Genomic DNA, 26,647 nt, shown 5'->3' with positions numbered 1-26,647 from the left:
AACACAACACCCTGCATTGGGACCATCCAGACTAAGACAGCACAATCTGAAAATGAACGTTAAGTTAGTTAAGAGTAAAATTAAAGAGCATTTTCACACATGAAGGGTAGTGAAACTCAAACCAACCCAAAGCTGTGGATGTTATGTCAATTTAAGTAATCAAAACTAATATTAATACTTCTACTTTCATGGAATATGGACAAAAAGGGACACGGTGTTGATTCCCAGCTTGTGTCACTGTCTCTGCCAAGTCCACGCGTTCTCCCTATTGTCTGCGTGGATTTCCTCCGGGTGCTCTTGTTTCCTCCCACAGTCTGAAAGATGTATTGGTTAGGTACATTGGTCATGCTAAATTCTCCTTCAGTGGACCCAAGCAGGTACCAGAGCGTGGCCACTGGAGGATTTTCACAAACACTTCACTGCAGTATTAATGCAAGCCTACTTGTGGCACTAATAAATAAACTGAAAAAGCATAGATGTGGAGCTGATATCTGCTTTGGTCCAACTTGCTGCAAGAGGCTCAAGAGGCTGAATGATGTTCACCCGAGCCTAGAATCACCAATTCTTCCAGTGCAAACTGGAGGCCATTCAGCCCATTGAGTCTACACTGACTACAATCCCACCCACACCCTTTCCGCATTAACCCACGTATTTGCCCTAGCTAGTCCCCCGACGCTATATTTACAAGTGCAGTGATTCTCCCCCCAAAATTCAGAAATACAGACAAGATGTTTGTCAAACATTCACAACAACTTAGATTGCTAAATATCATCACAATTGCTTCTTTCCCCACAGTGCCAGAAGTCTAACATTATCTGTTTTGGGTGTTTTAGGGACAGCACACTGCAGACATTGATGATGACCACAGCCATTCACATGATACAATTCATGTTAGAATTTATTTGTTCGACTCCTGTCCATTTCCAGTCAAATCAATGGTGACTGAGATTTAGGCTTGCTCACAATTCACACCGAACAGTGACATTCGCAGATTCTGTCACCTTGTGAATTTTGTCACAATACTGTTCCATCCATGTCAGAAAATTGGATGTTTGGTAGATGAAAACTTGCCCCACAGTAGCTTGCATGTCTCACAGTGGATGAAATAAACACCGGATCTTGTTACAATATAAACTACCATTATAAATCAGAAGGCAGTGATCCATTGCTATTCAATTGCCATGAGTATAAGATAGATTTATGTCATCAAATACTCCTCTGGGCTTGTGAAGATTCAACCTGTGCAAGTTTGTGCATACCTGGCCTACATTTGTACACCATTTTTTTGTCTTCCTGCACAGGGGTCGGGCTTGCAGTGCAGTTTGTGAGCCTTGTGGGAGTGCATCAGGAATGTGGGTACATAAGTAGGCCAGTGAGAAGACCTGCTTTGGTTCTCTAACATAGTATCTGAGCTCCCAGTGGTGTCTAAAGGCCTGCTAAACCTCACCCTGCATCTCCCTCACCCACTTAACCATCCTATGCCCCCAGGTCACCCATGCCACTTGTATGTTCCAGAAAGCTTTTATGCCTCCTCAGTTAATCCATGTCATCTCAATGCCTCACATATCCTCCATGCCCCCTCATATCAACTTACGCCACTTCTGTGTATCAAGTATCCTCCAGTATAGGCACTCTTTCTGTCTGTAGCAAAGCTTGGAATGGCTCTTGCTCTGCCCAAGACCACAAGAAACTACAAACTACAATGAAGCCCAGTCCATTACACAATCCAGCCTCCCATCCACTGACTCTGTCTACACTTCCTTCTGCCTCAGAAAAGCAGCCAGCATAATTAATAATGGTTTGGTAGAGCAGAAGCAGCGCGGATTCATTAAGGGGAAGTTGTGTTTGATAAATTTATTGGATTTCTATGAGGATGTGACTAGTGCAGTAGACAGAGGAGAACTAGTGGATGTGGTGTTTCTCAATTTTCAAAAGGCGTTTGATAAGGTGCCGCACAAAAGGTTGCTTCAGAAGGTTAGGGGGTATGGAGTTGGGGGTAAGGTGTTAGCGTGGAAAGAGGATTGGTTGTCTAATAGGAGGCAGAGAGTTGGTATCAATGGGTGCTATTCTGATTGGCGGTTGGTGACTAGTGGAGTGCTGCAGGGATCGGTGCTGGGGCCTCAGCTATTTACCATTTATATACATGACCTGGAGGAGGGGGCTGATTGTAGGGTAACGAAATTTGCTGATGACACGAAGATGAGTGGAAAAGCAAATTGTGCAGAGGGTGTGGAAAGTCTGCAGAGGGATCTGGATAGGCTGAGCGAGTGGGCGAGGACCTGGCAGATAGAGTACAATGTTAGCAAGTGTGAGGTTATCCACTTTGGCAGAAATAATAGTAGGAGGGATTACTATTTAAAGGGCGAAAAGCTGCAGCATGCTACGGTGCAGAGGGACCTGGGGGTCCTTGTGCATGAGTCGCAAAAACCCAGTCTGCAATGCAGCAGGTGGTCAAGAAGGCGAATGGGATGCTGGCCTTTATAGCGAGGGGGATAGAATATAAATGCAGGGAGGTCTTGCTGCAACTGTACAGGACACCTGTGAGGCCGCAGCTGGAGTACTGTGTGCAGTTTTGGTCGTCGCACTTGCGCAAGGATATTTTAGCCTTGGATGGAGTGCAGAGGAGGTTCACTAGGCTGATACCGGAGATGAGGGGGTTAGACTATGAAGAGAGGCTGAATAGACTGGGTCTGTACTCGTTGGAGTTTAGAAGGCCGAGGGGGTATCTTATAGAGACGTATAAGATAATGAAAGGGATGGATAGGGTAGAGGTGGAGAGATTCTTCCCGCTCAGAAAGGACAGCAGGACTAGTGGGCACAGCCTCAAGATAAAGGGGGGCGGGGGTGGGGTGCAGTTTAGAACAGAGTTGAGGAGGAACTTCTTCACTCAAAGGGTGGTGAATCTCTAGAATTCTCTGCCTGTTGAAGTGGTGGGGTCACGGGTAGATAGGTTTTTGACAGACAAGGGAATTAAGGGTTCTGGGGAGAAAGCGGGAAAGTGGAACTGATCCACTTCAGATCAGCCATGATCTTATTGAATGGCAGGGCAGGCTCGAAGGGCTAGATGTCCTACTCCTGCTCCTATTTCTTATGTTCTTATGTTCTTAAGGACCCCATGCATCCTGGACATACTCTCTTCTACCTTCTTCCATCAGGAAAAAGATACAAAAGTCTGAGGTCACGTGCCAACTGACTCAAGAAAAACTTCTCTGCTGCCATCAGACTTCTGAATGGACCTACCATTTATTAAGTTGATCTTTCTTGACACCCTAGCTGTGACTTCAAAACTACATTCTGCACTCACTCCTTTCCTTTGATCGGTGGCACAATGATTGGCACAGTGGTTAACACTGCTGCCTCACAGCGCCAGGGACCTGGGTTCAATTCCGGCTTTGGGTCACTGTCTGTGTAGAGTTGTACATTCTCCTGGTGTCTGCGTGGGTTTGTTCTGGGTGCTCCACTTTCCTCCAACGGTCCAAAGATGTGTGGGTTAGGTTGATTGGCCAGGGTAAATTGACCTTCGTGTCAGGGGATTAGCAGGATAAATATATGGCGTTACGGGAATAAGGCCTGATTGGGATTGTGATTGGTACAGGCCCGATGGGCCGGCTGGCCTCCTTCTGCACTGTAGGAAGTCTATGATACTGTGGATATGATTCTTTCCTTCTCTATGTATGGTATGCTTTGTCTGTAGAGCGTGCAAGAAACAATATTTTTCATTGTTTAATACATGTGACAATAAAAAATCAGATCAAATACATGTACGATGTGTGGTACTCAAATTGCATGAAGTACATACAGAAAATATTTTCCATTCCTTGACAAATAACAAGCCACTTAACATCAAATAAAAGCCTCCGCATCATTGCATCTGAGGACCGGATGGAATGCATCCGAGGGTTCTGAAAGAAATGGCGGAGGTTATAGTGGATGCCTTGGTGGTTATTTTCCAGACGTCGCTGGATTCCGGGGAAGTGCCGGAAGATTGGAAAACGGCTAATGTTACGCCGTTGTTTAAGAAGGGTGCCAGGCAAAAGGCGGGGAATTATAGGCCGGTTAGTTTAACGTCTGTGGTAGGTAAAATGTTAGAATCCGTCATTAAGGAGGAAATTGCGAGGCATCTTGAAGGGAATTGCTTGATAGGGCGGACGCAACACGGTTTCATTAAAGGGAAGTCGTGTCTGACAAATTTACTGGAGTTCTATGAGGATGTGTCTAGGGCAGTGGATAGAGGAGAGCCGGTGGATGTGGTCTTTCTGGATTTTCAGAAGGCGTTTGACAAGGTACCTCACAAGAGGTTATTGCAGAAGGTCAGGGGACATGGAGTTGGGGGTAGGGTGTTAGCGTGGATAGAGGATTGGTTGTCAAATAGGAGGCAGAGAGTGGGGGTCAATGGGTGCTATTCGGATTGGCGGTTGGTGACTAGTGGGGTGCCCCAGGGGTCGGTGCTGGGGCCTCAGCTATTTACCATTTATATAGATGATCTGGAGGAGGGAACCAAGTGCAGGGTGTCGAAATTTGCTGATGACACCAAGATTGGGGGAAAGGCAAATTGTGCGGAGGGTGTGGAGAGTCTGCAGAAGGATCTAGATAGGCTGGGCGAATGGGCCAGGAAATGGCAAATGGAATTTAATGTTGGCAAGTGTGAGGTGGTCCACTTTGGTAGGAAGGACTATTACTTACGTGGCGAAAAACTGCAGCAGGCGACGGTGCAGAGGGACCTCGGGGTCCTTGTGCATGAGTCGCAAAAACCCAGCTTGCAGGTGCAGCAGGTGGTCAGGAAGGCGAATGGGATGCTGGCCTTCATAGCGAGGGGGATTGAATATAAAAGTAGGGAGTTCTTGCTGCAGCTGTATAGGGCATTGGTGAGGCCGCAGCTGGAGTACTGTGTGCAGTTTTGGGCGCCGCACCTGCGCAAGGATATTTTGGCCCTGGAGGGAGTGCAGAGGAGGTTTACTAGGCTGATACCGGAGTTGAGGGGATTGAGCTATGAGGAGAGGCTGAATAAACTAGGCTTGTACTCGTTAGAGTTTAGAAGAATGAGGGGAGATCTCATTGAGACGTATAAGATGATGAATGGGATGGATAGGATAGAGGTGGAGAGACTCTTCCCGCTCAAAAAAGACAGTAGGACTAGGGGGCACAGCCTCAAGATAAAGGGGAGGCGGTTTAGAACGGAGTTGAGGAGGAACTTCTTCACTCAAAGGGTGGTGAATCTCTGGAATTCTCTGCCCGTTGAAGTGGTGGAGGCTGCCTCGCTAAATATTTTTAAGAAGCGGGTTGATGGGTTCTTGATAAGAGAGGGGATTAAGGGTTATGGGGAGAGGGCGGGAAAGTGGAACTGAGCCACAACAGATCAGCCATGATCTTGTTGAATGGCGGGGCAGGCTCGAGGGGCTGGATGGCCTGCTCCTGCTCCTATTTCTTATGTTCTTATGTTCTTATGTAAAATGATGCACTTTGCCATGTGAAAATGAAACTTGTAATACTTGTATTCCTATTGGCTTGTGCCAAAAAAAACAGATCAAAAGGACATTCTGTTCTTACAATTTCATGACTTCAGTCACCAACTTGTGCTGAAATCCATTCGCACTTAAAACTCTGAAGAATTGATAATGGCCAGAGATATCCAAACAATAGGATACATTCTGAAAGGGAAAGAACAGCTGGTCCTCCTTTCTATTTCCGAGTAGAGCGCCTCTCAATCAATGAATCAGAAGTCCTGAGGGGTGGCAATCACATTCAGGTTGCCGCTCTCGTACCCAAATTGTGAGCTGTCCATTTCTCGCCTGACCTCCTGTCCTGGGTTTGGTAAGAAATGTGCAGTGCAGCAGTGCTGAGGAAGTGAAGTCATGACCCTTTTCTCTGGAATTAAACTTACCTAATTAATGGCAGCTCAAGATCCCAGTCACATGTGTTAGATAAGTGGAAGACAAATTAAGCCAGACAGGATGGGTTGCGTATTCAGAGGAAGTTTTTTTTGATGGTTTGGAGATGTTTGGGGTATTTAACGGGTCGTCAGTGTACCAAGGGGTAGTCTAGGGATTACAAGCATATTTGGGGTGGAGATAGTCACTTGATAGCAGGACGGTAATGATGGAGATTTGGAGAGGTCAAAGGTCAAGGGTTGTTGAATGGGAGAAGAGGGTAAGGAGCATAATCAGGGGTTTGGGATTAGTCGGGTGGGTAATCAAAGACATGGGGAGCAGTAGGGTAGCCACGGGTAGGTTGGGGAGATGGGAGGATAGTCAGCTTTTGGGAGAAAGTCAGGGGGTTGTTCAGGTAGTTGGAGGGATCAGAAGGCTAATAGCAGTTGGAGCAATCAGCAGGGTCAGGAAGGTTGTTGGAGGGGGTGGGGCAGAGGGGTTTGAGGTATGGTAGTTGGAGGGATTTTTGGAGCGTTGAGGGCATAGTTAAGGGGTTGGGAGAGTAGTCGGAGGTGGTTGGGAGGTCCATTGGAGAATTAGTGATGGGGGGGGCGGTGGTGGGAGTTGAGGTGGGGGCAGTTGGGGGTGGGGGGGGGGTGGTGGTGGAGGGGTGGGGATTTTCACAATTATAGATTTCCAGGAATTAAAAATGTTTTTTCTTCATCTAACATCTCCTGTAATTATTCTGTGAAAAGAGAGGGAACCATCTGAAATCTTTGATTTAAATTGGAGCTGCAGAAGGTTCTAGGTGTAGGGTAATCAGCCTTTGGAAATCTGTGATGTGGAGATGCCAGTGTTGGGCTGGAATGGGCACAGTAAAAAGTCTCACAACACCAGGTTAAAATCCAACAGGTTTATTTGGAATCACGAGTTCAGCATTGCTGCTCCTTAATCAGAACTCACCTGAAGAAGAAGCAGCCCTCCAAAAGTTTGAGATTCCAAATAAAAGCTGTTGAACTTTAAGCTGGTGTTGTGAGACTTCTTTCTTTGGAAATTTAAACTTCCCAGTCAATTCCCATGAGTTCTTGCATGAGGGTTTTCAGGAGTCCCCAGCACACTTTCAACCTGGTGAAACTTCTCTGCACTCCCTCCAAAGCTAATATATCCTTTCTCAAATAAGGGGACCGAAATTGCACACAGTACTCTCGGTGCAGCCTCACTAGTACTTTGTACAATTGCTACCCTGTACAACTGCAAACTCTGTCAAGTTTAACAAATTGACTGCTGAACTGTATCTTAAAACTCAGAAGGCACGCTGGATTAGCTAAAAATTGACTATATTCTTGAAGCTGCAAGAACTTGTATCTCTAGGCAGAGACAGTTGGCAGAAAATATTTCCAATAACGAGATAAGGGTTGAGATATGCTGTGGATTTTGGTATTTTTGTGTGCAGTTTGTTTTCGAGATCTAATTCAATATGATCAGTACAGGGGTTGGCAGTAAAAACCAACCCCAGCTTTGCTTTTCCTTTACACTTTTGTCATGTTAATTTTAATTTCTATTCAAGAAAATAAATTAAAACCCTGTACCAGTGCTGTCCCCTCGTCTGTTCAAAAGAATGAACGGACACTACACTTATGTGAACAATCTTTTGTATGTTGTTGGAGCATTTTGTTTGCTCAGAAGTAACAATACAAACCACCCATCTGGAAGAAACCAAATTTCCAAAGAAGCACAATATGCAAGACACTAATGAGGATGATAATTTTTCAGATAAAGATTTTAAAAGATGTAGGAGACTTTCAGAACACTTAGGGACAGGGGAATGTGCGCAGGACTTCAAGACCTCCTCTGTCTTTCACACCGCTGTGTTACCTTCACTAATACTCTGAATTTGGAAAGATAAAAATATATAAATGACTCTACAGGGAACACTGTCACAAACTCACTACTGACTCAATTTAACAACAATCTCCAGGGAGGCAAGAACATGGGTTCTCTTGAGTATTATCTATTTTCTGAGGTGGGGAGAAATTTCTGTACCCAGAACAAGATGAGTAAGTGGAATTCATTATCACAGGAAGTTAGTTGAGGCTAAAACATTGTGCGATTTCAAGAATAAGTTAGATGTAGCACTTGGGGCTAAAGGGATTAAGGGAGATGAAGGGAAAGGGTGATCAGGACATTGATTTTGATGACCAGCCATAATTAAATTGAATGGTGGATCAGGCTTGAAGGGTTGAATGGCCTACTCCTGCTTTTATTTTCTATTTTTCAAGCCCAGGATACAGAGCTCCAGAAGCCTGTATGTCCATACTTTGTTTTCAGCTGATAACACGTTGATCAGTGTTAGGGAATCTAATTAAACACCTCAACCAGCAAAAAATATGTAAATAAGAAATGTTAAACTGAACGGCATTCACAAAACCCATAAACACTTATTTTGTTTTCAGATATACAAATTAAACACCTTCTGTAGAAAGCCAATAAAAATAACTGAGGGTTAACTTCAAATAGCCATTTATGATTTAGGAAACGAACGTGGAAGGTCAGCACTCCAGCTTGAAGAGTAGGAGGAGGATTCGTTTATCTGGCCCTTTGAATCTGTTCAGCTTTTTAATAAGCTCATAAAAAAGTTTTCCATGTATAATCTTCACTGCATCATCTTTCACCTTTGGCCTGCTTTCAGTAAAGGTAAAAGCAAAAGCCTTTTGATTTTTGGGTTACATCTAAAAATTGGTACAGGAGTGGTGGATGAGGTACAGATCAATGTTATAGAACTTGGCAATGCCAATGCCTGCACACTGTTTGTCTTGTACACTGCAGATAGCCATTGTTCATGTGACACAAGATGCATTTCACTTTTGGATGTTACGATATACCAACAGATAGCATTAAGGCTGACATTAGTAAATCATTGCACATAAAGAACCTCGAACACAATTTCATGGGAGGGGAGCCATGTTAATATAGCTAATGAAATACTTCAACCTCTTTAACCTGACACAGTTCATATTTATTATTTCATTGCAGTATTTGTTGATTATATTTTTTTTTGTTGCATTAGATGTAGGACAATGTTAATTTTGCACCTGTTTGGGAGGAAGTTGGTCGGCTGGAAGGGAGGGGGGACCATTGATTGGAGACGGTAACATTTAAGACACAGAACGCACTCAGCCTGAAAACATCAGATTCTGCCTGGTAACAGGGTGGAACCCTCCTGGGAGATGTTAATCGGTGACACAGGCTGGTTCAAGGAGCAGAATGTACAGCAGCCTATCACAAGAAGATGGAGAAGGTGGTCAGCTCCTAATAACTAAAATGCTGTCATTAGCTCCATACTGCAGAAGGGGCTGAGGCTGAGAAGCTCTGGGAGCCATTGGTAGCTCAGTGTTACTGGGAGTTGGGGCTCAAGGGAATCCCAGGAGCTGCATTTGCTTGCTGCAGCCAGGGAGATTGCGGATACCAATAGCTAGGGGCAGTATCAGCTTAGTGAATCTAACCACCTGGGACAAAAGTAGGCCCACAAGCAGTTGATAGCAGCAGAAGGGCTGAGAAGCTGAGATCATGCCAGTGTTTCGACACTGGAGTCGACCCTGGCTAGCGCAAGGAGAGCAGTCTCGAATGCAGGTCATCTGAGCTGGAAAAGCCCGAGGAGGCTGGACCTAGACACAGGATTGGAGAGAAATCTGGAATAGTGAGTGTTGGGTTAAGATCGTACACATGGACCTCAGTTAGAGAACAGTTGCTATTGGCTGGGATCACACAGGCTCTTTGAGGGAGCAGAGATAAAGATCCACACAAGGAAAACAGAGGTTAAAGAATATTTGTTCCTCAGGCTGATGACTGGTCTGGGTGGTTTGCTGAGAAATGTGTGATCTGTCTTGATGTATTTGTTATTTAATATGCAGTTTGCAGTCTGTTTAACCACAGTTTGCCTGTTAATTCATGTTAATCTAACAGTAACTCTGACTGTTAGAGCACACGATAGCATTGACTGTCTGCTTTGTTAACTCTTGTATCGTAACATTTCTTCTGTTAATTTATAAGCCATTATTCTCTTCAGGAACAACTGGGATTTGAAATGTTGTCTCCTTTATAGTAACAGTTACCGACCCACAACGGGATCATAGTGACATTTGGGGTTCGTGTCTGGGATCATAACAAAGTTTGACGACCGAGTTTGCGATTGTAATGATTTATTTAATCTTTTCTATGTCAGTTTCTTGCCATGATTTGAAATGCTTAGAACATGAACGCCATTTTCAACGTTCGCTATCTGCTTGCATTCCATTTAAAACTGTTAGTCCGCAGAAGTTCTTACCTTGATAATGAGCGCTAAACCCTTTCTGCTTGTGATTACTATCAGATGTAAAGTGAAGCCGCAGCCAGTTTTTGCTGCTGATGACAGGAGAAGGTAGATTCAGTCCAGTCAACCTGCAAGGAAAAGGTCATAACATTCAGTGAAGCTCAAGGGAAACTACACATGTCTTTGCTTCGATGGGGACAGATGCTTTTTACAGCCATCTGGCATTCAAAGGCTGGAAACTATTGTATTATCTTCACATCACAAAAAAAAATCTTATCACATACCGTCTCATCGAGCCAAATACAAAGTTTCTGTACAATTAAACGTTATTTTCACCATTATCAAGATGCATCGTTGAACTTGTGTTTTTTTTATTTGTTACCCAGAATCGGATATCCATGGAACTATGAATTTTAAAACATTTCAAAGGAATCAGAGCAGGTTTTTTTTCCCTTATCTCAAAAGGCCGGTGCCTTCAAAATGGAAGAAATCCTTAAAGAGATGTGTCTGGATTTGGCAGCTCAAACACAAAGCACAGTTGGCAGGACTGAAATGATTAATAACGTGTGAAAAAACCTTTTCTCTGTGCAGCCCTTCTCGAAAGACAAACTTTTCCATTTTAGCTGTCCTCTCAACAACTTATCCTGTGGAAAACACTGATTTGATATGGATATTAATAACGGGTGCAACGACTGGGAGTGGAATAGTTAGTTATATTCATGATTTTGTTCAGTTCCCAATGTACGAATTATCCTGTTAAATAAAATCGGACCACATAAATTCACTAAGTGGGATCATCAATGACTTTGTTAATCATTGGTACATACAACAACAGGAGTCCCAAGATGATAAACACATTTTCAAAAGTTAAAAGAGAAACTTGCATGGATGTCACACCTTTCACAAGTTCAGAACATCCCTAAGCACTTTAGAGCCAACTAAGTACTTGTCCAATCATTGTTCTAATGCAAGGAGTGCAACAGCCAATGAAGGATACCCCATAAACAGTCATAAGACAATGATCAGACCATCTGATTTAGATATGTTGGTCAAGAGATAAATATTACTGAGAAACTCCCCCACTCTTCTTTGGAGTAATGTAGAAACTAGAAGCAGGAGTAGGCCATTAGACCCTTCTAGCCTGTTCCACATTCATTTGGAGCATGGCTGATCATCCAATTCAATATCCTGATCCTCCCTTCCCCCCAATATCCTTTGACCCCCTTCAGCCCGTCGAACAAATCTAATTTCTTCTTGAAATCAGACCATGTTTTGGCCTGAACCACTTTCTGTGGTAGTGAGTGCCAACATTCACCACCCTCTAGTTGAAGAAATTTCTCCTCACTTCAATTCTAAAAGGTTTAACCCTTGCGACCTTTTACTTGAGAGAGCAGACGTGGCCTTCTTTAATGTTTGCTCAGAAAGACAGCACCTCCAACAGTGCAGCACTTTCTCAGTTCTGCACCATCATGTCAAGTTCAGTATTTTGTGCTCAAATCGCTGGAGTGGGACGTGAACCTACAACATTCTGATTCAGAGGCAGAAGTGCTACAGCCTGAGCCACCGACACATTTACAACAGGCCAGCTAATACAGAGAATCCTAAAAGGCTTTCATATCATATACATTTCTTGTTTGTGCCACACACAATTCTTGTAATATTTGCCCCATCACATTTGGCAGAACACATTCCCTAAAACACCGCACATCCTTCAATATGCCGTGGGCAGTGCCATGGGAGTTTGATGAGTAATAAATAAGAACAAAATGCTTCAATCCTCATTGCCTTCACTCTGGATTACAATTTTCCCACCCGTCACTTTTTGTTGATTGTTTGAGGCAAAGCAACAATACAAGGCCTGGGCAAATATCTCAGATCACTGTCATTTCACCTCCGTGACCTATTTCAGACAAAAGAAATAAAGATCTCTCTTCTCTGCTGGCTGTCAGACATCAGAAACGGAATGACTTATGGCAGTCTCAATCATGATCCAAAGGGAGCTGAACTCATAACGTTGAGCTTTCCAGCATCACCAATGATTGACACCAATTTTCAATCTCCTTCGGACAAGCTAGGAGAATCAAAAGTGAAGACAAGTTCCCCCATTCCAAAACTATGAATATTTTTGTTTGTGAGCATGGCTTTGAGTTAAACGTTGGCATGCTTGTTTCTGGTAGTGGTATAATGGTTGAATAGTTTTACTGGCTGCAGGAGGGGGGAGTAAAAATTTATTTAATATGCTCAATTCTCTCATCACCTCACTGAGCGCAAATGGAAAACAACAGGAGCGAACAGTTTAACTAAAACACGGTCAGCCAACCCTGATAATCCCAGAAAACTAATCGCTTTTCAATTTCAGTCCCATAACTTGCAAAATTATTCAATGAGAAAATCAGCAATAAATAATTCCTTGCAAACCTCCCCTTCCCCATGCAAAGGGCAGAAGCAGACGGATCATCATCTCCTCAGCATTCTGCTGATTCCAGATCGTAATGTTTACTCAGACAGGGTAAGGCTGCCTCGGGTGACCTGCTGGGCTAGCCTCCTCATTATAACAAATAGGAAATACTCATGGCACAAGCAGCAGAGGCCTAGCTGCCCAACTAAGCAGCAAATCACCTTGGAGATTTGATCCAACGATGTGCGGGTGAGGTTGATTGGCCATGCTAAATTGCCACTTAGGTAGTCAGTGGGGACTAATAGGGTAAAGACATGGAGTTATGGGGACGGGGCCGATGTGGAATTGTGGTCGGTGTAGATTGGATGGGCTAAATGGCCGCCTTCTGCACTGTGGGGATTCTACGAGATAAATGCTTCACAGAAAGGTCTGACAGCTTGCATACTACAAAAGGTAAATCAATTGTATTTGCTTCAAAAATCTGTCTGCAATGCAAACCAACTACTCCAACATCAAGCAAGAAATAATAAGTTTAGTTTCTGGAAAAATGTATTTCCATACCTATCTTTTTCCACACCTGTCTAACTATCTCTAGAGACTGACCACAAGCCGCTGGAGATGATTTGGCAAAAATTTGACAAGGTTGCAATGTCCATCAATAAAGATTCAAGATGATGACTGACAGATCAGGTACAAGCTGGGTAACTGGCTGTTCACATCAGATACACTTAGCAGGATTGTCTAACCCACCAAAAACAGCAGATACAGAAATCATAAAAATCATAGAATCTCTACACTGCAGGAGGAGGCCATTCAGCCCATCAAGATCACACCGACAACAATCCCACCCAGGCTGTATCCCCAAAACCCCACTTTTTTACTCCGCTAATCCCTCCAACATACACATCATGGGACACTAAGAGGCAATTTAGCATGGCTAAATCAACCTAACCTGCAAATCTTCGGACAGTGGGAGGAAACCAGAGCACCTAGAGGAAACCCACGCAGACACAAAGAGAACGTGCAAACTCCACACAGACAGTGACCCAAGCCGGGAATCAAGTCATCCTTGGATCTACAGGTTGACTTCACTGACATCGAACTTGAAGATTTCCTCCAAATTGATCAGGTTTATTTTGCACAATGCAAATTGAAGGAGGTACAAGAATAAATGGTGAATGATTTGACAACACAGAACCTTTGGAAATCCAGGGTGGTCTGATTCAACTCGGGATGTCCAGAAACATTAGACCATTTTGGCCGTATTGGGACAAGCTAGGCATCTCTGAGAAAGTTATTTTTAAAGGCAAGCACGTCGTCATACCAGAATTTTTGTGACAATGATATTCTTTAATTACTTTATCGCTCACACATGGGCATAAATTGGACGACAGGACTCGTAAGAGAGATGGTCTATTAAGGTTGTCATCAAGAATTGCGAAGCATGTTATGAGCAAATGCTAAGCCAACAAAAACAGCCATTAATTACACATGAAGTTGCAATTCACCCTTGGTCTAAAATCACACCTATGTTCGCATCCATAACACAGACTTGATCATCATTATCCATAACTTCACCAGGTACCCCATTATTTGGCAATTACACAATACACCAAGCACAACTGTCACGCACAATCAGTGCTATTTTCAGCTTATTTGGAGTGCCTCGAGAGATCATTAGAGATAATGGTCCACAATTTGTTGGTAAACCATTTCAGGATGCCTGCGAGAAGTGAAATATACCTGTCACAATAGAACACCATCCACGAACTGAAAGATTCAGTCCCTCCATGCACAGTTAAAGCAGTGTTTACAATATACAAAATGCACTACAGCATGCAGCAAGGTTCTTTCATCAGCATGTTCAAAACCCACGACCTCTACCACATGGAGGGACAAGGCAGCAGGTGCACGGGAACACCACCACCTGCAAGTTTCTCTCCAAGCTGCACACCATCCTGACTTGGAAATATATCACCATTGCTTCACTGTGGTTGATTCAAGATTCCCGAACTCCTCTCCCAGTAAAAAAAAATGTACCTGCTCCAGATGGACTGCAGCAGTTCAAGAAGGTGACTCGCTTACGCCTTCTCAAAGGCAGTGAGGGATGGGCAATAGAATCATCGAATCTCTACAGTGCAGAAAGGGGCTATTTGGCCCATCGAGTCTGCATTGTCCACAATCCTACCCAAACCCTATTTCCATAATCCTACATATTTACCCTGCAAATCCCCCAAAGTCAATTTAGCATGGCCAATCAACCAAATCACACGTATTTGGACGAGGGGAGGAGATCAGAGCACCCAGAGAAAACCCATGCAGAGATGGGGAGAATGTGCAAACTCCACACTGACAGTGACCTGAGGCCGGAATTGAACCAGGGTTCCTGGCACTGTGAGGCAACAGACACCACTGTGCCACCATGCTGCCCACCAAGATGGCCTGACCAGCGATATGTATATCACACGAAAGAATAAAAAGAGATACAGCCACTGGCTTTGTGAAACCACTACAACTGATTGTGCAAAGATTGATATAAAAGCAACAGCAGATAACTTACAACAGGTCATTTATACACCAGATATTACAATTCACTGTTAATGTGGGACTCATGCATGTGATGCTGGAGGCTGTTGTACAGAAGTGAGTGGTGCTCTGAGTGGCTGCTTCATGCATTTTGGTTATCAGCTTTCATGTCACATTCGCTCAATTAATACCATTCAGGTTACATGGAAAAGACTTCAGCCGGAGGGAGAAATACAAGTACCACTTTATTTACAGCACAGGGTTTTTTTTGTTAACAATAGCTCAGGAGCACTCTAACCTCGGTGTCAGAAGCTGTTGGGTCGGATGAGAAGTTGAGCACACAACTGCAGGTGGTACATCCCTTCAGCTGACACACACAGACACACACACACACACACACACAGACACACACGTGCACTGAATTAAAACAATGGTTTTCTTCCAGCCTTCTCACCAGCATTTCTGCCAACTTTACCAAATACAGACCAGCTGGTCATTTACCTCACTGACATTTTGAGTGGCAAAATGCCAGCTGTGTTTATCTACCATTTTAGTTATCGTTCAAATGCCTTATGAAAAAACTTGGATTTAAACAGTGACTGCAATATCGTGTCATCTAAGCCTGAATACATTTTGATTAAGGTATGTTGTGCAGATTACAACTAGTGGCAGCCCATTTTTTGCTGAAAAACAGCCTCATCAAGACATCCTCATGATTGTGACTCTAAGACATTATTGCTACTTGTCTTCTTCAACTTATTTACATATTTAACTAGACGATCATACCACCCTCCTCCAAGGCATCTCTTCTATTGTCCAGTTCAGTGAAACTGTCTTCGATTGTTTCCACTCTTACGTTTCCAACTATAGCCTAAACATCTCCATCAATGGTTCTTCGATCTCCGAACCCACTATTAACTTCAGAGTGCCCGAGGATCCGCTATTGGCTAATCCTCATTCTGCATATTTGAACGAACTGCAATTTCCTTCAGCTAAATATTGGTAAGATTAAAACCAAAACCAGCAGCATTAGATTATGCAATTAAAGGTCTTCTTGCCTTGCTTTGGAGTATCACCCAATGGGCAGGAGAATGCACCCCCTCCCCCAACCCAGCCCTAACCTTCAATCTCCTCCCACTACCTCTCATCTGTTATCTGGGTCCCTCAGCAATCATGGTCCTCATGTGGATGCATTACCAGCAGTTACCACAGCCTCCCAGTGTTGCTGTCAAGAACTGGATTTCTGATTGGCAGGCAGCTCTTGGCAGATGATACTTTCCCCTTCCTCATAACCGCTGCCCAGGTAAGTGTATGAGTGACAGTTAATGCAGCAGGACTTCTGACGAGGAGGTGACGTGGAGCTCATGCCAGCCCCACAGCTGGCGGCTGAGATACCCACCACTCTACATTAACTTCTGTCCCAAAACTCACCTCAAATGGTTACTTACTCCAATATCATCAGCTGAACCACTGCCAACCCTAACTCATGCTCCCTGCATCTAGGCATTTTGTCACCTCCATAACTAATTGTTTCAATGCTCTGCTAGCTGGCCTCCTAGCCCCCAACAGCATAAACCTAATCTCCTCCAAGTCTGCTGCCATATACAATCACCCTTAGTCTTACATTAGCTCTTGAGTCTTCCAATGTCTTAGTTGAGATCTTTCTTCATGTCCTTGGAATATAACCCCTTTGGTGGAGTTAGCCCAGTCTCCAAAATAGAAATAATAATCGCTAAATATTCACCTGGTCAGGGTTAGGATTATACAACGTAACAGCACACAACTGCCAGGCTATGGCCATCTCCAACAAGAGAGAATCTGATCACCATGTCATGCTATTCAATGGTATCACCGTCACCCCACCTCCCCACTATGAACAATTTGGATATTATAAGAACATAAGAACATAAGAAATAGGAGCAGGAGTCGGCCATCTAGCCCTTCGAGCCTGCCCCGCCATTCAATAAGATCATGGCTGATCTGTCGTGGCTCAGTTCCACATTCCCGCCCTCTCCCCATAACCCTTAATCCCCTCTCTTATCAAAAACCCATTAACCCGCGTCTTAAAAATATTTAGCGAGGTAGCCTCCACCACTTCAACGGGCCGAGAATTCCAGAGATTCACCACCCTTTGAGTGAAGAAGTTCTTCCTCAACTCCGTTCTAAACCGCCCCCCCCCTTTATCTTGAGGCTGTGCCCCCGAGTCCTACTGTCCTTTCTGAGCGGGAAGAGTCTCTCCACCTCTATCCTATCCATCCCATTCATCATCTTATATGTCTCAATGAGATCTCCCCTCATTCTTCTAAACTCTAACGAGTACAAGCCTAGTTTATTCAGCCTCTCCTCATAGCTCAACCCCTTCAACTCCGGCATCAGCCTAGTAAACCTCCTCTGTACTCCCTCCAAGGCCAAAATATCCTTGCGTAAGTACGGCGCCCAAAACTGCACACAGTACATTGACCAGAAAGTGAACTGGACTTGCCATATAAATATGGTGGCTTACCAAAGCAGGTCAGAGGCTGGGAATTATCATAGAATCCCTACAGTGCAGAAGGAGGCCATTTGGCCTATCAAGTCAGCAGCTACTCTCAAACAGAGTATCTTACCCAGACTATCTCCTCCTCTCTATCCCCTGAACCATACACATTTCCCCACTAATCCTCTGAACCTTAGTATCTTGGGACAGTAAGGGGCAATTTTGCTGAGCCAATCCACCTAACCTGCCCATCTTTTGACTGGGGGAGGAAACTGGAGTAATTGGAGGAAACCCAAGCAGACACGAGAAGAACATGCAAATGCCACACTGACAATCACCCAAGGTGGAATTGAACCTGAGTCATTGGCACTATGAGGCAGCAGTGCTAAACAATGTGTCACCATGCTGAATTATGGAGGGACTAACTCACTGCAAATATTTTCCACCATCGACAAGGTAGCAACATGATAGAATACTCTCCATTTGCATGAATTGGGGCAGCTCCAATAATACACAAGAAATTGACACCATCTAAGATAAAGCAGACTACTTGATTGACACCCCATCCACAAATATTCACCCCCTCCATGAGTGACGTAACTAGCAGCAGTATGCACAAGTATAAGATAAAATGCAACAACTCAGCAAGGCTCTTTAGGGAGCACCTTCCAAACCTGTAACCACTATCAGTTAGTAGAACATGAGCAGCAGAAACATGGGAACACCACTATCTGGAAGTTCCCCTCCAAGTCACTCACCATACTGACTTGCAAATATACCACTGTTCCTTCGCTGTTGCTGAGTCAAAGTTATTGAACTCCCTCCTGAACAGCACTGTGGGTGTAACTACACCCATACTGTCTGCAGCAAGTCAAGAACACGGTTCACCATCACCTTTTCAAGGGCAATTAGAGATGGGCAATAAATGCTAGCCTAACCCGTGACACCCTCATCCCATCACCAAATAAATACTTAACTAAATACTTTACAATTTTCACCATGTTATATATCTTATTAAATACCAAGCATACTCATTCCATTTTTGTCAGTAAGGTATTACTTTTCTTGTTTTTTTTTCATATAAGAACATATAAGACATAAGAAATAGGAGCAGGAGTAGGCCATCTAGCCCTTCGAGCCTGCCTCGCCATTCAATAAGATCATGGCTGATCTGTCGTGGCTCAGTTCCACTTTCCCGCCCTCTCCCCATAACCCTTAATCCCCTCTCTTATCAAGAACCCATCAACCCGCTTCTTAAAAATATTTAGCGAGGCAGCCTCCACCACTTCAACGGGCAGAGAATTCCAGAGATTCACCACCCTTTGAGTGAAGAAGTTCCTCCTCAACTCCGTTCTAAACCGCCTCCCCTTTATCTTGAGGCTGTGCCCCCTAGTCCTACTGTCTTTTTTGAGCGGGAAGAGTCTCTCCACCTCTATCCTATCCATCCCATTCATCATCTTATACGTCTCAATGAGATCTCCCCTCATTCTTCTAAACTCTAACGAGTACAAGCCTAGTTTATTCAGCCTCTCCTCATAGCTCAATCCCCTCAACTCCGGTATCAGCCTAGTAAACCTCCTCTGCACTCCCTCCAGGGCCAAAATATCCTTGCGCAGGTCCCCCCAATCTTGAGCCTTTAGGTGCCAGAAAACTTCTCTAAACTAACAGGATTGTAACCACAACTCTGCCAATATCACCCTCAAGGCAACTGTCTTGGGCAACAGTTGCCTCCAACCACTTGTTCTCCAAACTGTTATCACTTGAGCACAGCAAGTCAGGTTTGGAACATATCATGGGGATAAAATATCCATCAGTGATCCACGCGACATCTTTAAGAAGGTCATGGTGAAGTCTTTTTTTTTACTGATTGCCTTTTGTTGCATACTAGACTTCTTTATCTAGCAAGGTTAGCACCGAGACTTTGAAAACTTGGATCTTGAGATTGAAGCTAGTACCAAAAACAGACTAATTTCTCAGCTGGCCACATAAAACACGAGTTTTGAAAGCTTCCATCCCCTATGATCTCCGCTCAGTCACAACTTCATTTAGTGACCTCAACTGTGGCTGAAATAGGATATTAGATATAAAGTTTGTGTGTTTAGCATGGCTGCCCCTCAGCACCAGGAGCACGGGTTTGATTCTCGACTTGGGTCATTGTCTGTGTCGAGTCTGCACATACTCCCCAAGTCTGCATGGGTTTCCTCCGGGCTTTCCGGTTTCCTCCCATAGACCAAAAGACGTGCTGATTAGCTGCATTGGCCATGTTAAGTTCTCCCTCAGTGTACCTGAACAGGCGCCAGAGTGTGGCGACAAGAGGATTTTCACAGCAACTTCATTGCAATGTTTCATTGCTCCGGTTTCATAAAATCCTACAGTGCAGAAGGAGGCCATTCGGCCCATCGTGTCTGCACCGATCACATTCCCACCCAGGCCCTATCCCCATAACCCCATGTATCTACCCTAGCTAGTGCCCTTGGCATTAAGAGACAATTTAGCATGGCTAATCCACTTCACCCGCACATCTTTGGACTGCGGAAGGAAACTGGGGCACTTGAAGGAAACCCATGCAAACACGGATTCCCTCCCAAAGTTCGAAAGATGTGCTGGTGAGGTGCATTGGCCATGCTAAATTTTCCCTCAGTGTAGCCAAACAGGTGCCAGAATGTGTGGCGACTTGGGGATTTTCACAGTAAATTCACTGCAGTGTTAATGTAAGCCGACTTGTGACAATAATTTAACTTAAATTTATAATGTCTAGAGGCTGGGCTGAAGGAAAATTACTAGAGCAGTTTACAGTGAGCCTTGTAAATGCAGTAAGAAGTCTCACAACACCAGGTTAAAGACCAACAGGTTTATTTGTAGCAAACACCACTAGCTTTCGGAACTGGCTGTTCCTTTATCAGGTGGATGGGAGTTGACGAAGGAACAGCCAGTTCTGAAACTGACAAAGGAACAGCCAGTTCCGATAGCTAGTGGCGTTTGCTACAAATAAACCTTGGACTTTAACCTGGTATTACTGTGTTTATCCCAGTCCAATGCCAGCATCTCCACATCTATCTGCTGTAGACAGAGCTGGATGCTAGACAGGTACAGAAAAAAAGAGAGAGGAATGACACTTTAAAACTTTTTTTTATGTTATAAGTCTGTTCATGTTATAAGTAGTGCATTAACATTCATGGAAAAAACAGTTTTACGGTTATTAATTATTTTTTTGAATAACACACAAGTAGTTACGGATTAAGATGGACATCAATGCCCAGACAAGACTAAGGAAGCCATTCCACTGAATTTATCTTTGCATGATGCATTCAAAATGATTTGTGTCATGAAAATATCCTTCAGATGATAAAAACGGCATCCCACTGACGGTGTGTGCTTTTGTTCTGAACTCTTTTCATCTCCAAATCAGGGAAGACTCCGCCTGAATGAACATTTCACACCCGAGTGGTGTTGCTGTGAATCAAACACACACAAAGAACAGACACAATTCACAGGGCTGCCAAGATGAACACTGTAACACTCCTCAAGGAGTACTGCCCCCACATTCACTCCAGAGTAATTGATCCATGGGACAGATTCCTTATAAGTTGACGTATATTGATTAACTCCTTCAAAGCCAAGTTAGCTAAATGTATCGTTAGGACAAGGACTGAACTCAGTGGACACGAGTGAATCATCCAGTGTGTTTTTCATTCGGAAACATGTCCGCAATGACTCTCACCAATTTTAACAGATGCACCATAGAAACCATCCTTTCCAGATGTATCACAGCTTGGTATGGCTCCTACTCTGACCAAGAGCACAAGAAACTACAATGAGTTGTGAATGTAGCCCAGTCCACCACGCAAACCATTGACTCCATCGACATTGCCCACTGGCCCAGAAAGCAGCAGCACAATCAAAGGCCGTACGTATCCCAGACAGACTCCCTTCTACCATCGGCAAAAAGGTACAAAAGTCTGAGGTCACGTACCAAACGACTCAAGAACAGCTTCTTCCCTGATGTCATTGTTAATTTTGAATTGACCAACCTATATTAAGCTGATCTTTTTTTACACCTTAACTATGGCAGTAACATTATATTTTGCACCCTTTCCTGCTCCCCCACTACTCTATGAACAGTATGTTTTGTCAGTACCACAAGTAGAAATAATTTTCACTGTATCCCAATACTTGTGACGGTAGTAAATCAAATCAAATCAAATCATTCCCCTCACTGGTCTGCTCCCTTCCCTCTATTTTGCTTTGATTTAAATAGTAACTTATTTTCACTTGATAATTGGGGTAAACATGGAAAATAATGAAATGAGCGGGAGAGTCCAATTTCAATAGGGACATCTCATGATCACCTTACTTCAAGGTTTTGCATCTCCAACATGAGAGAATAGGTGTGGTTCAGACCCATATTGATTCAGAGTTCTGAAAGCCAGTCACACTAACTCGAAATATTAACTCTGTTTTTTCTCCACAGAGGCTGCCAGCTTTTTGAGTCTTTCCAGCATTTTGTGTTTTTAATTTTCTCTCCAGTGTCTTGCACACAAGAACACTTTTCATGCTATAATTAACTGTCATTGACGATGTTTGTGGGAAGATAGCTTTGAAACATAGAAGACGTGAGCCAGTGGAGGCCATTTGGCCCTTTGAGCCTGCTCCTCCATTCTTTCCGATCATGACTATTCATCCAACTTAGTAGCCTAATTCTGCTTCTTCCCCATTCGCCCCAACTGCTATAGCCAGTTGTCTCTTGAATACATTCAATGTTTTGGCATTGACTGCTTCCTGTGGTAATGAATTCCACTGTTTGGCTAAAGAAATGTCTCCTCACCTCCATCCTAAATGGTCTACCCTGAATCTTCAAACTATGACCCCTGGTTCTAGATTCCTCCACCAGACCTTGAGCTTTTCTTAAGTTGTAGAGATAGCAGGTTCAGAAAGAAACAATGAAGGTTACGTATTAATTGACAGAGAGAAAACAAGGTAATATTCTTTATTTCTCCATACATCAGATGCTTAAAGATACTGTGTGTGCCTGGACTTGCACCACACAATAGTCTGGTGCCAGAAGCAATCTTCTTGCAGTATCTTAAGGTCAATGAAAAGGTGGCATTTTGAAGATTTGACAGTATTTTGAGAAGAAGAGTTTCAAAGTCAGGGTGGTCAAAGACTGCACCCTATTTTGAGACCTCACTTGGTGCACGACTGGGAGAAGTGAGTGCCCAAAACCAAGTTCCGTGTTGAAGCAATGGCAAGAGAAAAACTGCTGTGATAGTAAACAAGGCATGGTTCAAGCAGGATGAGAAGTGACAGCTATAGGATCCTGCATCATATCTGGAAGCAATTTAATGACCTAACCAGAGGAGGAAAGAGGAACACAATAATTCACCTGTATCCTATCTTACAACCAACCATCTGTCCCCCATCCCCATCTGTCTTGTCAAGTATATGCGCTTCACATCACTCTTCACAAACAATTTCTGCCAGAGATCCCTTTCTCTGCACTCCCTCACCCTCTCCTTTTCCCCTTCGTCACTAATACTCACCCAATTTTTACATAGTCAGATCCTCAACTCACATCCTCAAATGAATCTCAGCAAGGTTCATGATGCATTTGCCAGATAGTGGCCATCGCTGAACGCACCACATCTGTTTAAAGCACACATGCCCTTCAGAAATGTAGAGGTCTACCATTGTCGCCTTGAGTCACCAGCCTAAAGTAAAAGGGGCAGAGAGGGTGGAGGTGGTTCACCACAGATTGTGCCGTCAAGAACTGCAGACGAAGAGGCCAAGGCAATAGGCATCATATCAATATCCCGGAGGATCAGTGATGGAGAGACCCAGACTTCACTAGGATTAAATATCCCCAGCACAAATCTCACAAAAGACCGGAATTTTGTGACTCTGCCCACCACTGGGACCTTACAGTCCCGTTGAAAAATCAATGGACTTTTGGCAAGTCTGCCACATTCCCTGTAGTGAATTTCAAGATCACTTTGAGCCTCTTGCATTTCAAACTCTGAACATCTCCATGCCCAAATCACATCTGCGATTACCATGCGAGAAACGGCAGGTAATGCCTCTTACGGAAGACACTCCTCCAGAGGAGTTGATTCCTTCTGAATTGTCCCATCAAAAGACATGCTTTTCAGGCCTCAGTGTAGATGCGAGTGCTTCACAAGGAAGTGCAGCCCACTGTTGATCACATGGCAATACTGATGGGAGGGACAGATGTGGAGAGTCTGAGTCCATGGGCATAGCACTGTCCAAGCACAGCCCAGCTGGACAGAACTTTTAAGCTGACATTAACACTGCATTGAAGGCACTGTGAAAATCCCCCAGTCACCACACTGTTTGGGTACACTGAGGGAGAATTTAGCATGACCTAATGCACCTAACCAGCATGTCTGCCGGACTGTAGGAGGAAACCGCAGCACTCAGAGGTAACCCACGCAGACATGGGGAGAACGTGTAAACTCCACATAGACAGTGACCCAAGCCAGGAATCGAACGCAGGTCCCTGGCGCTGAGAGGCAGCAGGGAAGTTTGTCTGGTGGTTGCACACCAGCTGAAAACTGATAGCTTGAAATCTGATGATGAGTGCTGTTGATTGATCTGGGGTGAGAAAGAATCTGAGCTTATGTGGTCATTCTGAGGAATTAGGCATCGCAGGAGTTAAACAGCCCTGAACATTTTACTGGAGCCACTCTTCTGTAAAAATAGAATGAATCGGACTGTCTGATGACTTCTAAAAAGTACAGTATCATGCTTGGCCCTTTTGATGCAAAACCTAATTATTATTGCTGGAAGAAAGAGGAAAAGAACAGAGCGAGACTTAAAGCGATCTACAGGCTTATCTCTTCCTTGTCTGTGAGAAGGCATGAACCTTTGTTAGTAGTTGAAATGGAATCAAATATAATTCCTTTTTCTAAAACTATTTTTCAGTGGTAAGCTTTGCTAGGCTGCAGTTTGACATTAAGCTTGCTAGTTTACAAGTTTATCCCTTTAGTTTTTTTTTTCATCTATTATAATTAGGGAACTGTGTGAATATCGAAAGCCAGAATTTTTCTGAGCCCCAACACAGTCGTTCATACCAAGGCAGAGGCAGTTTGCACATGATTACTGGTGGGATTTTCCAGTCCTGTCGAAGTCAATGGCAATTTGCCTGGCTTGCTCATCCCGCCATTGAGGCGCTTGTGCAGGGGGTTGGCTGGAAGATCCCATCTGTGGAAAGGGCCGGAAAATCCCACCCGAGGTTCTTTTTACCGTTAGGATCTCTTGTTAACTCCACGGTCCTGGATTGTATCATCAACCATGATAATGAAAAAAAAATCACAGAGAAAGCTTCTGTTGAGATTAACACCTATTACTGGGACTTTTGGCTAACATAACTTGTTGTGTCTAAATTTATTAGTGTCACAAATAGGCTCATATCAACACTGCAACAAAGTGACTGTGAAAATCCTCCGCTCGCTCCACACGTGCACCTGTTCAGGTATATGGAAGGAGAATTTATTGCGTGGAGGGTGTGGAAAGTCTGCAGAGGGATCTGGATAGGCTAAGCGAGTGGGCGAGGACCTGGCAGATGGAGTATAATGTCAGCAAGTGTGAGGTTATCCACTTTGGCAGAAATAATAGTAAGAGGGATTACTATTTAAAGGGTGAAAAGCTGCAGCATGCTACGGTGCAGAGGGACCTGGGGGTCCTTGTGCATGAGTCGCAAAAATCCAGTCTGCAGGTGATCAAGGCGGCGAATGGAATGCTGGCCTTTATAGCGAGGGGGATAGAATATAAAAGCAGGGAGGTCTTGCTGCAACTGTACAGGGTATTGGTGAGGCCGCAGCTGGAGTACTGTGTGCAGTTTTGGTCGCCGCACTTGCGCAAGGATATATTGGCCTTGGAGGGAGTGCAGAGGAGGTCCACTAGGCTGATACTGGAGATGAGGGGGTCGGACTACGAAGAGAGACTAAATAGACTGGGTCTGTACTCGTTGGAGTTTAGAAGGATGAGGGGGTATCTTATAGAGACGTATAAGATAATGAAAGGGGTGGATAGGGTAGAGGTAGAGAGATTCTTCCCGCTTAGAAAGGATAGCAGGACTAGAGGGCACAGCCTCAAGATAAGGGGACGGGGGGTGGGGGTGCAGTTTAGATTGGAGTTGAGAGGAATTTCTTCACTCAAAGGGAGGTGAATCTGTGAAATTCTCTGCCCGTTGAAGTGGTGGAGGCTACCTCGCTAAATATATTTAAGTCATGGGTAGATAGGTTTTTGATAGACAAGGGAATTAAGCGTTATGGGGAGAAAGCAGGACAGTGGAACTGATCCACTTCAGGTCAGCCATGATCTTATTGAATGGTGGGGCAGGCTCGAAGGGCTAGATGGCCTACTCCTGCTCCTATTTCTTATGTTCCTACTTAGCATGGCCAAAGCATCTAACCAGCATGTCTTTCAGACTGTGGGAGGAAACCGGAGCACTCGGAGGAAACCCACATAGACACGGGGAGAGTGTGCAAACTCCACAGAGACAGTGACCCAATGCCAGAATCAAACCGAGTCCCTGGCGCTGTGAGGCACAGTGCTAACCACTGTGCTGTCCCTATGATTGGAGGAAATTCTCCACAGTTTCACATTTTGGGGTAGAACTGAGAGAGACTTTGGGATATTCTCAGGATCTGGAATGCCATCAGTCTGGTATAGACACAGTGAGTAGAAGATATGAAGTAAGGTCCGTGCTTTCTAAACATAGGGACAAAGAGTAATATAATTCTTAACTGTGTTTGCAAATGGCTACTCAAATATTATAAGGAAATAATTCTCACTTATGCTTGAAAAAATTCCTGAATGTTACCAATAGGAGTCAGCTTTGAATTACTGGACAGACAGCCCAAAAGGACTTCAAATTTGTGAAGACAATGAGGGCCGAGTCCTGGGAAAGCAGTCGGAATGAGAATCTGAGTACTCTCTCGTTCTGCCAATGAGCCGTCACAGGCTATTGCAAAGGTTTGCTTGGTGTCTCACTAACAGGCCTGGAGACTTGCATGTTTTAACATAAACCATTCATTTTTAACCCATAACTA

The 26,647-nt window shown here is 44.1% G+C and overlaps 1 protein-coding gene across 1 annotated transcript in view; it reads right to left on the bottom strand.

The window, feature by feature from the left end:
* csmd2 (CUB and Sushi multiple domains 2) overlaps positions 1-26,647 on the bottom strand; it is a 1,720,603-nt gene that overhangs the window by 669,131 nt on the left and 1,024,825 nt on the right. Inside the window, exon 6 of the mRNA XM_080211135.1 lies at positions 10,192-10,304. Coding sequence (XP_080067261.1) covers positions 10,192-10,304 — 113 coding nt within the window. The remainder of the gene's footprint in view (positions 1-10,191; positions 10,305-26,647) is intronic.

This window comes from Carcharhinus amblyrhynchos, chromosome 24, assembly GCF_965287045.1.
Source record: "Carcharhinus amblyrhynchos chromosome 24, sCarAmb.v2.hapA, whole genome shotgun sequence".
In the NCBI taxonomy this organism is placed as follows: domain Eukaryota; kingdom Metazoa; phylum Chordata; class Chondrichthyes; order Carcharhiniformes; family Carcharhinidae; genus Carcharhinus; species Carcharhinus amblyrhynchos.
The sequence above is the reverse complement of the archived record's forward strand: the minus strand, read 5'-3'. Positions and strand labels throughout refer to the sequence as shown.